The sequence below is a fragment of the Rhineura floridana genome, chromosome 3 (genome assembly GCF_030035675.1).
Source record: "Rhineura floridana isolate rRhiFlo1 chromosome 3, rRhiFlo1.hap2, whole genome shotgun sequence".
Taxonomy (NCBI): Eukaryota; Metazoa; Chordata; class Lepidosauria; order Squamata; family Rhineuridae; genus Rhineura; species Rhineura floridana.
This window is the reverse complement of record NC_084482.1, coordinates 90,252,343-90,266,353: the sequence shown is the minus strand read 5'-3', so window position 1 is coordinate 90,266,353 and position 14,011 is coordinate 90,252,343. Positions and strand designations below refer to the sequence as shown.

At 41.1% G+C, this 14,011-nt stretch overlaps 1 protein-coding gene across 3 annotated transcripts in view; it reads right to left on the bottom strand.

Annotated features, from left to right (window-relative positions):
- Positions 1-14,011, bottom strand: part of SH3PXD2B (SH3 and PX domains 2B) — a 148,913-nt gene that overhangs the window by 69,539 nt on the left and 65,363 nt on the right. For 2 of the 3 annotated variants that reach the window (XM_061616894.1, XM_061616895.1), the window contains exon 3: positions 7,741-7,816. In XM_061616894.1, coding sequence (XP_061472878.1) covers positions 7,741-7,816 — 76 coding nt within the window. Of the gene's footprint in view, positions 1-7,740; positions 7,817-10,428; positions 10,551-14,011 lie in introns of all 3 variants that reach the window. The other variant, XM_061616896.1, reaches the window with a different exon arrangement.

Genomic DNA, 14,011 nt, shown 5'->3' with positions numbered 1-14,011 from the left:
CGGTATATAAATACACTAAATGAATAGATAAATAAATAATGATTGTCCAAAGTGTAATAGAGGCCTGGTGTGGATGTGGCCAGGGACAGCTTTGTTTTAAATTTGGGTGGGAGGTAGGGTTGCCAGGTTCAGGGCCTGAGACTGATCCTGTATCTTTAGGAGAAGAGAAAGTCAGCCAAGTGCAGGTGTTCTTGCAACATTGTAATGGGAAAAACCACAAGGTAGAATTCTCCCTTCCCCCAGTACAACTTTGAAAGATACAGAAGACATCTTGGTTACCAGGCCCAGCCTGGTCAGTTTTACCTATCCTAATCATGATTGCATAGGAGTATATCCGATTCAACTCAATATCATACAAATGATCAGACCTACCTTTTCCCTCCTTCCCCTTTCCTCTCCCTTTCTCCTCCCCTGCCCTCTTCCTTCTGCCTCCTCCCCTGTCCACTTCAGGCTTCCCTCCCCATGGTCAGTTTTACCTATCCTAAGCATGATTGCATGGGAGTAAATCCCACTGAACTCAATAAACATGCAAATGACCACATCTGTCCTTCTTCTCCCCTCCCCCTCTTGCCTGCTCCCATCCCAGTCCTCCCCTCTGCCTTTCCACCCCTCCCTCCTCCTCCTCCTCCCTTCCCCATCCCCTGTGGTCAGTTTCACCTATCCTAAGCATGATTGCCGTGTGTGTGTGTGTGTGTGTGTGTGTGTGTGTGTGTGTGTGTGTGTGTGTGTGTAAATCCCACTTAACTCAATAAGCATGCAAATGATCAATCCATTCTCAGCAAACTTACCTCCCAGATTAAAAAGCAAGGAAATTCACTAATACGCAAAAAACCTTGCGGTTTAAGAATGTACCTATAGCCCACAGATATTTCTACCCAACTTTAAAAAGCAGGGAAATTGGGCAGCTATAGTGAATGCACCAGGGGAGCAGGAGACCTGAACTCCTCTCTGAGATATTGTACTGCCCTACAAATTTGTCAAAATGCAAACACCATTTGGGCTGGTCTTTCACAGTCCAATCCACTTGCTGTGTAGCTTGGAAGAATTTGGTAACATGTGCCTCTGAGCATATGGTGGGTGGTGGCAACAGGGCCGGCTCCAGGAATTTATTTATTTATTTATTTATTTAATTACATTTCTAGACCGCCCTATAGCAAAAAGCTCTCAGGGCGGTGTACAACAAATTAGCCTGCCCTGGGCCCCTCTGCTTCCCTTCCACGATCCCGTGGATCACAAGACGAGCTTCCGAACCGCCCGCCATCCCCGCCATCCCCAGCGCTTCACCTACCTTTCTCTGCTGTTCGTGCAGGGTTGCCATCAATAAAGATGTCGGCCGAGGTTTCCGTAAGGGACTGAAGCCTTTGCCGCCATCTTGGTTGATGGCATGCAGCGCGCACATTGCTGCCATCAACCAAGATGGCGGCAGAGGCTTCAGTCCCTTACGGAAACCTCGGCCAACATCTTTATTGATGGCAACCCTGCGCGAACAGCAGAGAAAGGTAGGTGAAGCGCTGGGGATGGCAGGGGATGGCGGGCGGTTCGGAAGCTCGTCTTGCGATCCGCGGGATTGCGGAAGGGGAGCGGAGGGCCTCCCAGGGGCTCCTAGAACTGCGGGGCCCTCGGGCCAGTGCCCAACCTGGCTGCCCTTTGGAACCAGCCCTGGGTGGCAACACCTGTAATCAGCCCAAATAATAGCAAGAAGATATGTCCTGTGCTGATCTTGTTTTAGCCAGGAGGAAGCAACATTATTAAGACAGTTGATATAGTTCAGATGGTCACTTTAAATATGTCTGATTTACTTTGCAATTTTAGTGAAGTTTCCTATAGGAAATCATTTTCTTTTGCTTTTGTTTCTATGAATATGTGAAGTACAGCAACACTTTGCAAAATTTATACTAAAAAAACTCCAAACATAATTGTGGAATAATGGCACTGACTTCTGCAGAATAGTCTCCAGTGGACCTCAGAAGTATCTCAATTTGCACAAGATAAGACAGTGGAAGGTGAAATATATTCTAGCAAAATTCTAGATGTGCTCTATGTTTTAACTGATCGTGAACACCTTGCCTTAAATAAGTGGTTTAAACATAGGAGGCTGAAAACATGCATCCTCTTTTTTCCAACAGCTAGAGTCATTGCAGAAGTAGCAACATATTGTGATCCGTCTGATTTTACATCAAACTGCAGTTTCAGATTCAACTGTTAATGCACCCAAAATAGAAATAGAACATAACCTCCAATATAAAACACAAAAGGCTGTCTTCACCATCAAATGACAATGACCAATAAAAAGGCTTTGAAATTAATAAAAATACATTTGACACAGATTTCTAGGATGAATAAGGAGGGGGAAAATTTTCTAGTTTAGATTCTCTGTAGAAACATTAGTAACACAGGAAAAAAGCAAAGTAAGAAGAACACCAACAAACATACAAAAATATAAATTCTCCATCTTTGGAGATGGCAAGTGTTGCCACCACTCACCATATGCTCAGAGGCACATGTTACCAAATTCTTCCAAGCTACACAGCAAGTGGATTGGACTGTGAAAGACCAACCCAAATGGTGTTTGCATTTTGACAACTTTGTAGGGCAGTACAATATCTCAGAGAGGAGTTTAGGTCTCCTGCTCCCCTGGTGCATTCACTATAGCTGCCCAATTTCCCTGCTTTTTAAAAGTTGGGTAGAAATATCTGTGGGCTATAGGTACATTCTTAAACCGCAAGGTTTTTTGCATATTAGTGAATACTTCTCCAGCTCAAATTAAAATCCAATCTAGAGAATAATTCAGGGGTTTGTAAAGGTTCTCTTCCCTTTGGGATGGACTTGTAAAAGCCACCAGTGTTCTGCTCAGCTTCAGAGAACTTCACCAACATCCCTACTTTGCAGTGCAAACATATTTCACAAAAAAGAAGGCTTTGCTTCTGGAAGAAAAGGGAAGGCATTTATAGCAAGCAAATTGTATCAGCCAGGGCAACCTTTCTGGAAGTGAACCTTCCTCTGCCTTCCAAAAATAGATTGCAATGCTTCAGAAATAAAATGCAGCCAAACTGTAATTCCTGTTTTTCCAAGTCTTGGATGCTGGCAGTTAGGTCTGATGCTGTGCTCCTCCCATCCCATTCTGCTGGCATGAAAAATCGCACAGCAAACTCTTTTTCTTTGCATTCATGCCAGAGTTAGTCTTGTTTTGCTGATACCACAATCCATGGAACAGCTGGAACCATAATGCATCTCCTGGAAGTAACCATGATGGTTACTAAATTGCAATTATGCCCACATATAAAGAAAGGCACTCAGCTGCAAAATCAAATCTTTTAAAGGGCTTTACCAGACACTGAGCCCTAAAGACCTTTTAACTTCAAGCACCATAAGAATGTGTGAAATTTTGTGATGCTATATTGGAAGGGGGAGTGACAATGTGAAAATCTTAGGGTTTCGATTCACTACCTCTTTCCTAAATCTCAAACCCAATCTCTCACTGGGTTTGTCTTTTTAAAAGCTTTTGTGTTTTCAGTCCCAGAAGGTGCAATATTTCCCCTGTCAACCTTCTGCTAATCTTCTAACTCCCAAGTTAGCAAGAAGAGGACAGGCAGGGGAATCAGAGGATACTGACATTTTAAAGAATGGATCTGGAAAACAGCACAGCTACTGAAACTTGTTATGCAGAAATGTTTAATTTCTACCTATATTATATTTTTGTAAGCATCATGCTGCACAGGCACAGAAGCACTGAGTAGCATGACACTTACAGGTGAGGTGGTGAGTGGGCCTGGACTGGTGGCGGTGAGGCCCAGAAAAATGGTGGCAGGCCTGTAGTGGCAGCAAGACCCAGAGCAGCAGAGGTGGGCCTGCAGCAGTGGTCAGGCCCAGAGCTTGGTTTCACCAGGTGGATAGGAGGCCAGTCAGGGGAGGGGAGTTCTGGCAGCCCCTGGGGTGTGAGTGTGGGAGAAGGGGGAGGGGAGTTCTGGCAGCCCCTGGGGTGGTGGTGTGAGGGGAGGAGGAGAGGGAAGTTCTGGTGGTCCCTGGGGTGGTAGTGGGGGGGGGGGGGAGGGGAGTCCTGGCAGCCCCGGGGTGGTAGTGGGGAGAAGAGAAGGGGAAGGGGATTCTGGCGACACCTGAGTGGAATGGTAGAGAGCTTTAGTGAACCAGGGGGAAGGGAGTTTTGGTGATCTGGAGGGAAGGGAGGTTGGCAACAGTAGGTGAGCAAAGCAAGCAGGGGCAGAGCCCCTAGTATTTATACATTTAAGGAATTTCAGGGCAAGCCCTCCCAAGTCAGCTTAAGCATAAGGAAATTTAACCACACATAAAAGCAGTCCAGTTCTAAACTAAGAACAGCAGTCAAAAAACCCAGCATGCAACACCTCACTAAAATGAGATCTGCAACATAAATGCTTTTAAGTTCCATTTTAAAAAAGAGCCATGCATACCACTCTCAGGAGAGAGTTCCAAAGAAGTGGAGCCACTACTCAGAAAACCCCACCCTTGACAGCGGACTTGAGAGCAAGGCATGGGTAGGCTCATACAGGTGCAAGTGGTTCTTCAAATAACCTGCCAAAATATTTAGAAAAGGTCAAAACCAGTGCTTTAATTTGAACAGTCTAGTTTGGATAACCAAAGCCTGCATAACTGAGGCAAGATCTGCTTTTTCCAAGATCAGCTGGTTGGGCAATCCAACCCCTAGCTGGTCAAAGGCACTCCTAGCCACCAAGGCCATCTGTCCTTCCATATACAGTCTGTGGATTCTTCTGAGCTCAGCACTATAAGCGTGGTCTTTCAATAGAGTGCAACCCTGACAAAATGATTGCTAGCCTCCATCAAGAACAGCAGGTTTCCCAACACACAGAACTACCTTCATATCTGGATTAAGCTTCAGCTTTTTTGCCTTCTTATATCACAAAACTGCCTTCGGACATCTGTTCAGGATTTCCACCATTTTCCTGGGACTAGCAGATGAAAGAGTACAAGCGTTGCATGCAATCTGCATACCAAAGACACTATAGCCCAACTCTCTGGATGACTTCTTCCAGCAGCTTCACATAGATGTTAAAAGCATCGGGGACAAGATGGAACCTTTGAGGCACCCTAAAGACCAATGGTCATAACGTGAAAAGAGAAGTCCCACAGCACCACCTTCTGAATTTGTCCCTCTAGAAAATATCAAAGTCACCATCTCACTGTGCCTCCAAGTTACATCTCAGAGAGACAGCCCAGAAGGGCACCATACCTGATGGTGGTAAAAGCTGTCGAGGACTCCAGGAGAACCAACAAGCCTTAACTCTTCCCTGTAAGTCACCCATCAGGATAACCAAGATTGTTTCTACTTCAAAACCAGGCCAGAAACTAGACTGGAATGGATCCAAAGAGCAGTATCATCCAAGACTGGCTAGGAGTGCTTTTCTTCTTTTTTCCAAATACATATATTAAAAGGCTACAGTCACACTGATCCTACTTGAATGAAATATAGCAGGAAGTCTTCAGGTTTAAAGGTAACCGGGAGGAGTTATTGCTGGTTTTCAAATTAAAAACGGTATAAACATGAGGAGAGAGAGTGCATCTCCACATCACATCAAACTGGAGTCACAGGCACTAGGCAATGATCTTTGTGATACTCTCGCAATTACATACCAGACTGAACTTTGCACAGATGACTAAATCCAGGGTGGGCAGATCAGCAATAGCAAATCGCAGCTTGGGCTGGGGGAAAAGGAACAGCGCCACAACAGAAGTGACATCTTGTGAAAAAGGCACCCGGGCCCTCTGCAGAGAGTCATAACAACACAAGAACTACTGCATATAACTTATATAAAACCCAAACATATAAACTGCAGGAAAGGTTCAAATGGGAAGATGACCTTCCAATTGTAAACACCTCAGGTGATTTTAAAACTACAGTAATCAGCTGCTCTACCATGTACTCAATTATTTTGCCAGCAATTGGCTATAGCAGGGGTACCCAAACTGTGGTCATTGACCTTCATTCAGGTAGTCCACAGCACATCTATGAATTTGTGGTTGAAGATGGAAATTGACACATCCATCACACTGAATATTCATATTGATTTTTAATTGATTGTTATTGCTTCTTTTATTTCTTACGTTGTATTTTATTGTATTACAATTTGAATTTTATAGAATTAGAATTGCTACAACAAGCAGACAAATCTGACTATTTGTCATGTTGGTTGGGGCTGATGGGAATTGTAGTTTAACAATATCTGAAGGGCCAAAGGTTCCCCAGCCCTGGCACAGGCAATGGTTAGGACACCATATGAGATCTATTTATATTGTTTAATTGCTTACCTAATCAAGAAATGGCTGAGGTGCTTTCAAAGGCATGCAGATGGGTTATGCTATTTGGGAAACATCACAAAGAATCACAACCCAAAGTGACAATTGTGGAAGCTATAGACTCAAAATAAGTAAATATTAAAAACACAATAGATTTCACCAACTGTGGCGCACCCATACATAATAACCAGTATGATTCAAAAACAAAAGTTTCAGTTCAATTTTGTCAGAAAGGTGGAACACCTAGGCTATCAGTTTTGTTTTGTTTTTTAAAAAGACTGATGTCAAGAAATCCTTTTGCCATACCTATAAGCCCTACTCAGTTCTGTCCAAGGTCTGTTTGCTTGCAATATCAGAAGAAGCATGTGGAAAACAGATAAAACCAGGTCATGAATATTACTCCCCAAGAGGCCAAGTCATTTGGATGCTTCTCCTGCTAAGAAGTCTATATCATGATTAATACATTTATACTTTTGCACTGGATTTCTCAATAAAACCATTATAAAAGTGAGTGTCAAAGCGTGCTTCTGTTAATTTTGAATACATCCATTATACTGACATACTGCAAATCTAACATTTACCTTTACCCTGTCTCTCCTTCTTGCCTAATATTATGACAGCTTAATGAATGGAACAAAGTCAAATGGAAGAGAAAAGTAGGAAAGGGTCGGGGAAATTATCAGAGGCTACAGCAGGTGACTAATACAGCAAGGCTTAATCAGCTCCAAAACATTTAATAAAAAGGACAACTCTCCTTTCTTTTGGGTCATAGATCATAATAACTCTGAGTTATAAACCCAGATGACACAAGGGACTGACCCTTGTCATTGAATATGGATCCTACCACCTCCCATGTTGTCGATTGCTTAAGTACTCACATCACCTGAACATTGCTATACCTTTGCGTACTGTTCCCCACATGAACAAAGGGCACAAGCCCGCAAGTAGATGCACTTATGCTCAATTCACCTACTACTTATTAAATTCCCCAAACACATATTAATTAATCCCGTTCTTTCTTCCTAGCCCACACAAAACTCTTAGTTGAGCTTCACTTTAATGTAGGATAACTTCTAGGCAACCTGTTTAATGAGTATTCAGCCCAATTGGTTTTTGGAGAAATTAGATTATGATGGCTGTTTAGCAAGCATCGATCCTGATTTGTTTGTGGGGAGGTCAGGCAACATTGCATCCAAGCAAATATTATCCTGCAGTTTCCAATGTATTTCTTCCTCACTATCCTTATCTCAAAAAGTCAATTCTTTGGGGGAAGCAGGTTTGTTTTGCAAGAGGTCCCAATCAGCTTTAATTATGCAGCCTGAAATTGCTGGGATGTGATTGAATCCTGCCCAAAAATAGTGATAGTCTGAAAGCATCCTATTACACAAAGAGGGTAGGGGTAGATTAGAGCTAACATCCCATATGCAGATCTGTGTTTTTCACCTTACAAACCTGGCAGAAAGGGGATGATCCTTTGTTTGGGGTCCTTCTGTCCTCCTTCCATTGGAAATTTGTCCAACATTTGCATCTTTAAAAATAGAGAGAAAGAGAGAAAATTAAAATAGCCACAAAAGAAATACCTAACACATGTAAAACTTCCCACATTAAAAAGAATTGGAGAAATGAGGGGAACTGCAGACAATATCATTTAAACCTAATGACAACCAGGGAAGAAAACAAAACATGAAATGGAGGGGGGGGAATCCACAACAGGCCAGAATATTAATGTCCTAGTAATTTTTTGGAGTTGATAATAAGCTCCTCTGCAATATCAGTATTATTGGTTACTTTCTTTATTTCACAAAGGGTTCAACGAGCATGCTCACTTAAGTCACTATGACGACTGATAAGTTAGCTCTGGTGAGTATGAGAAGCCCAAGGCTTCCTCACAACAATTATGCCAGAAAGGGGGGGCTATCCCCAGCCCTCCCCTACTTTAAAGATGGTTTGTTTACAATCTATACTTGACAGGTACAAGCAGAGAACCAAACCAAACCTTTCAAACATGGGGCTTACTGTGTTGGTTTTACGGATTAAAATGGTAGCGCTTCTGTTCTGATTTCTAAAATTCCTTTCACACTGCAGTACCTATTGCATTAAGGAACAGTAGCTTTTTCAGCCAATATACTGGCATTTCACACAGCTGCAATGAAAGTCTTGTTTTTGTCCCTCACTTATTATACTCATGCACAGTGTAGTTCCCCACTGTGTAGGAGGTCTAAGAGCTCATTCTCTCGCCATGCAACCCTCACCTTTTAGCATCTGACTTTTTTTTTAGTTGTACAGAGATGGGGGGGTTGTGGAACAATTTTCATCAGGTGAAAAAAATCCAGCACACCTAAAAGGCAGGAGTGCACTGCATGCTGGGATGCCTGTCACGTGAGTGGATCCAGCTAGAGAAAAAAACACCACGATTTTCCATGTTTCCAAGTTTGCAAACAGATTTTTTCTGGTATTATATATAACGAAAATTAGCACTAAACTTGCACTATATTCTACAAGATTTCCAGAACTAGCTTGTACGTTGTGTGAAAGATCAAATATAATGCACACATTACCAGGTAAGAAATCATCAGAATAACAGAATGAAGTGCAGTGTGAAAGCAGCCCTTATCTCAGACCGTGTCCTCTGATATAACTACATACACCTGGCAGGAGCCAGGATGCTAACAGCAGTGTCAAGTTCCCAGGCTCTCTGTTCGTATACATTTTTGCTTAAATATCGTTACTACATTTTACATATAGTAATTTTACATGTAATAAGCATAGAGTCCTAAGCATTTCACAAAACAAGAGTTGGAATTCAAGAGAGCAATTAAATCATTTAAAAAATCACAAAAGTTGAGAATTGAAAATCCAACAATACCCAGATTAAGAAAATTTCCAGGTTCAGCCAAATCTCTGAAACAGCTGTCTTCAATTGCTTCCTAGAGCTCAGTAGGAAAGATGCTAAATCAGGTGCCCACAACTAGGGCAGCATCATTACCGGGGGGGGGGGATTTCTTCAAACTACTGCCATTTTCAGCATGCCACAACTTCATCTACAATGCAGACTCAAAATGTGCCTCAAATAGGTGTTGACACATAGTAAATTCTAGAACAGGGGCAGCCAATGTGGTGCCTTCCAGATGTTGCTGGACTTCGCCTCCCATTAATCCCAGCCAGCACAGGCAATGGTCAGGGATGATGGCAGTTGTAGTCCAACAACATCTAGAGGGTATCATACTGACTATCCCTGCACTAGAGTATTCACCCCAGGTGCTTTGGACTACCATGCAAATCAGGTCAAGGGCCTTTCCCTCCCCCAATGCTTGCGTGGTAAACAGATCCTGCAGAAGTCTTTGTTCAAAGAGTTAATCCAAAAGCTTTAATTCAGTGCAAAACTTTTTTTTTTTTGGTCCACAATACAGTGAAGCAAGCAGTGATTACCGCATTAACAACTTTCACTTTCTGGAAATCACCCAGACTGGTGACTTACAAATTCTTCCCTCTGTCCAGAATAAAACATGCATCACTAGTTGGACCTTGTGGTGACTGCTGTCTCCACAGAGTCACAGCGCTACAAGTCCACCCTTGCAGGCCAGGAGGCAGAGCTCACAAAAATTATTCTTCATCTAAGGTGTAAACACATGCAACATTTCTACAAGTAATTACCTTCCACAATTATATGAGGCCAATACATGTCAAAACAAATCAGACTACAACTGTGGCACAATCAGAAAACACGAAGATACAAACGGAATGCTAGAGACAAGCAATGCCCACAGACATAATAAATACAAATCAGAGAAGAAATGAGCCCACTTTTGTTGACCTTTGTTGAAACTGTATACCCATTTTACATGAGGCAAATTCCACCAGATCAATTCCTCTTCAAGTTATTCCCACATTAATGTATTCCTCTGTTTCCCCACCCTAAAGAAAGAAATCCCATTTTCCAAGTCTTTACACATGGTCAACAACCCAGACAGGTCAGCTCTCCCCCCTGCCCCTTCAGTGTCCTACCCTCATTAAAGGTGGGGTGAATCAAGAAGATTAACAATGGAGAGAAAAGTGCTGCCTGTTTTTAAAACTTCTGTAACAGCCAGAAGCCAATTATCCAACAGTTCCTCAGAGAATGAACCACCTTCCCACACTTACCTCTCCTCCATGATCCAGGGGCAGCAGCAAAGTGTAGAGCCCATCAGGTGCTTCAAAAGGAACTCACAGGGGTAATGAATGAGTAAACCATGGTCCCATAGCCTTTCCTCACAGGCACCATGCTGACGGTAAAAATGAATCCACACTTATTTTTACTATTTTTCTCCTTAACCTCAAGATGGCAGTGCAATGTGCCATGTAAACAAAATGAAGGCTGCCACTGCATAACACATTAGCGATTAATCTAACAGATTAAACTGGGCATTCCTGGATATTTTTTATATATCAGTTCTGAAAGCACTGCAAAATAGCATACATGAAGTACTGGATGAGACATTCAGTTTTAGGTAGAACACAAGACACTGTATGGCCCCAAACAAATACATTGTTAGCATAATAAAAATGAAAGGACACTCTAGTCTCTTGTGGGCTGCTCATAGCAATATACTTGAAACATACCCACTAATTATTTGTTTGCTTGTTTTTCTGGTAAAAAACCCACACCTAAACATTAAAAATGCTTTTGCAAGTCAATGTACTTCCCATACTAGCTGTAGTTATTGCACTAGCATTATTGGGCTCCTAGATGCCCTTATTGCTCAGTTTTCTTATAAAATTAAAGGATTATGCATCATTATCATCATCTCACATTAAAATTGTGCTGGGCCACCATTTTATGGAGAGAGGATGTAAATGACTAACATCATACTTCCTCTTTGGGAAGGCCATTAACATTTATGGCAGACACTGGATAAGTGATGCAGTATCACTCATTAACACACCGCTCATTTGCCTAGGGCAAAAATGAGACAATTCAGTTCATGATTACATACCATGGCTGAGCTTTTCTGTAAAGGGGGGGGAGAAGAGATCATGTCTCCATTCACCATATGACAAACTTCCTTCTGCCCTGAACTGTGTTCCTTTCAACAGAAGTTGGATGACAGACATTGACTACTGTGATTGACGAGCCACCATCACACCGGTAACACAGAACTGGTTTTTTTAATTGGTGGTTGTTGCAGATGCATTTAGTCCTTATAGAGGAACAAGTTGGGGAATGGACTTCTGCCATTTCGATTCGTCAACATTTAGGAATTCGAATGCAGAAACAATTGCATACTTGGTGATGGACTTTACCTATGTAGACCATGACCATGTGCTCGTCACAGAAACAGGCGGCTGTTAAAGGCAAGCAAGCAACACCCATAAAAACGCAGTGATGAGACAGCATGAGTTCATATATGCTGAATAAAAGGATCAGGGATCAACTGGAGAACATTTTGATTCCTGTCATGCTCACAATAAAATAACATGCGGCTTTTAAGTTCATCCTCTTTTCCTCTCCCACCCACCCCTCTTAATTTTCCACAGAAAGCTAAGACATAATCAACTCAAAAGGTTTTTTTTAATTTCTAGTCTACTAACAAAGTAACTGAGCAAACTTATCTCTTGCCAGCTATGCATTTAATTTTTTTAAAAAAACGTAATTTCAAATCCTCCTCCATTACAGTTACAGAGCTATAAGACTCCATCATCAAGGACAACCAACCGGACTTCCGGGAAGGGTGACTTAGCCTGTGCCTGCTTTTGAGACGGGCTCCTGCCTCAAAAGAAGCTTATTCAGATATATCAGTCAGTTTTTTCTTTTTTTTTTGACTGATTAAACTTCTCCCGGGTAGGGAGAAACGGAGAGATTAACCTCAAAGCCTATTTTTGTTGGGACGACCAGATCTCATTAATTTATGGGACGAGGTCCAGCCGACGAAGGTGGGACGGATTTTTAACAGCAAGCTCTATCTGATAAAGCGAACGTTCACCTTATCTTCTAAGAGAGAACGCACTAACAGGCAAGCACCCTTCTTTCTATATTTTTCTTTTACTTGACTTAAATTGTTGCTGTTTAAAAGAGATTTGCCAGATTGATCAGTTTTTGACATCTCACTGGGGAGCCATAACTTCTCTCTGCTACGCACTAATTAATAGCTTATCTCTGTTTTTGTTGCAAAAAGCTGTCCTGGATTTGCATTCTAAAGATATACACAGAAGAGGGATTTCTATTCCAGATTTTTATTTTGAAAAATATTATACTGTTTTGAGACTACTCTCTTTTTGGTCTATTTTATTTTGACGAATCTGTTTCTTGACGATTGCCATTAATTGTTTCGATCCTGGGAACTGCATTTTGTTTACTTAACTATTGGAGAGATAAGGCTGTCTGCTCTGTTTATACTGTGATGTCACCAAGTTTGGAGTATTAACCCAATTGTTGCTGAAATAAGAAGTGGTTTTCCTATATTTTTCTTTTAAAATGGCAATTAAGAAAGTGGCTGAAAATCTGGAAATAACTATGTTTCAGAAAATAATGGATGAGATTGAGATAATGAAAATTGAATTGAGTAAAATGAAGCAGGAGATTAAAGATATAAGGGTCCCTGTGAGAGAGGTGACCCTGGAAGGGGTCCCTGTGAGAGAGGAGACCCCGGAGATTGGAACAGGGGTCCCTGTGAGAGAGGCGACCCTGGAGACTGGAATAGGGGTCCCTGTGAGAGAGGAGATCCCGGAGATTGGAACCAACGTGGAACAGGAACAAGATTTGGAGTCTATGGACTTTAGAAATAAAATCTATTGTTTGGAACTCAATGTTATCTCTGAAGAAATGAATGAAGATTCTAGAGATAAAGTTATCAATGGCATGGATAATCTTCTGGACTGGAATGATGTGATGGAGCCCAATATAGAGAAAATCTATGGAATTATCTGCAGCCATGTGACAATGGAAAAACTTTTAAGAGATGACCCAGTGTATTTTGAAAAAAAGAACAGAGATATGATTTTACAGCAGTATTTCAGCAACCTATTCAGAATGGATGGCAAGAAAATATTTGGGATAGAGGTAATCCCCATCAGACTCTTACTATATGACTATGGCTTTGACAGCAAGATTATTATGGAATACTGATAATGGAAGATTGGATATTGAAATTACTGGACTTAACAAGACTACTGAAGATGGAAGATGGAAAATGGAATTAATAGAGATAATAGAACAATGGCTACTGAAATTATTGAACCTAACAGATTCTGATGTGATGGATTAATTGAAATGTTTATTTTGACTATGGTTATGACAATAAGATTATCATAATTAGTAATGAGATGGATTAATCGATATGCTTATCTGGAAAAAAAAAATTGATAGATATATTTCTTAAAGAATTGAAACCTCTCTTTGACTTTTTGTGGAAAGAATAAAGTAATGTTTATGAGATTTGATGATTAAGTAAGATAACTACTGGAGGAAAGTGATTTTATAATATGACTTAAGAGACAGGATTGTTATATATTATAGACTTATAACTGATTTGATCTTTGACAAATGGGAAGTCAATATTTTACTCTTTATTTTTTATTTTTGTTTTTTTTTTCTTTTTTTCTTTTTGTTTAACTATTTTTGATTTTGTTTTTTGTCTTTGAATGTTTTATGATTTTGTCTTGTATGTTTTATGAAAATCTGAATAAAAATTATTGAAAAAAAAAAAAATCAAGGACAACCAACCAATTTTTGATCAAAAGGCTGGAA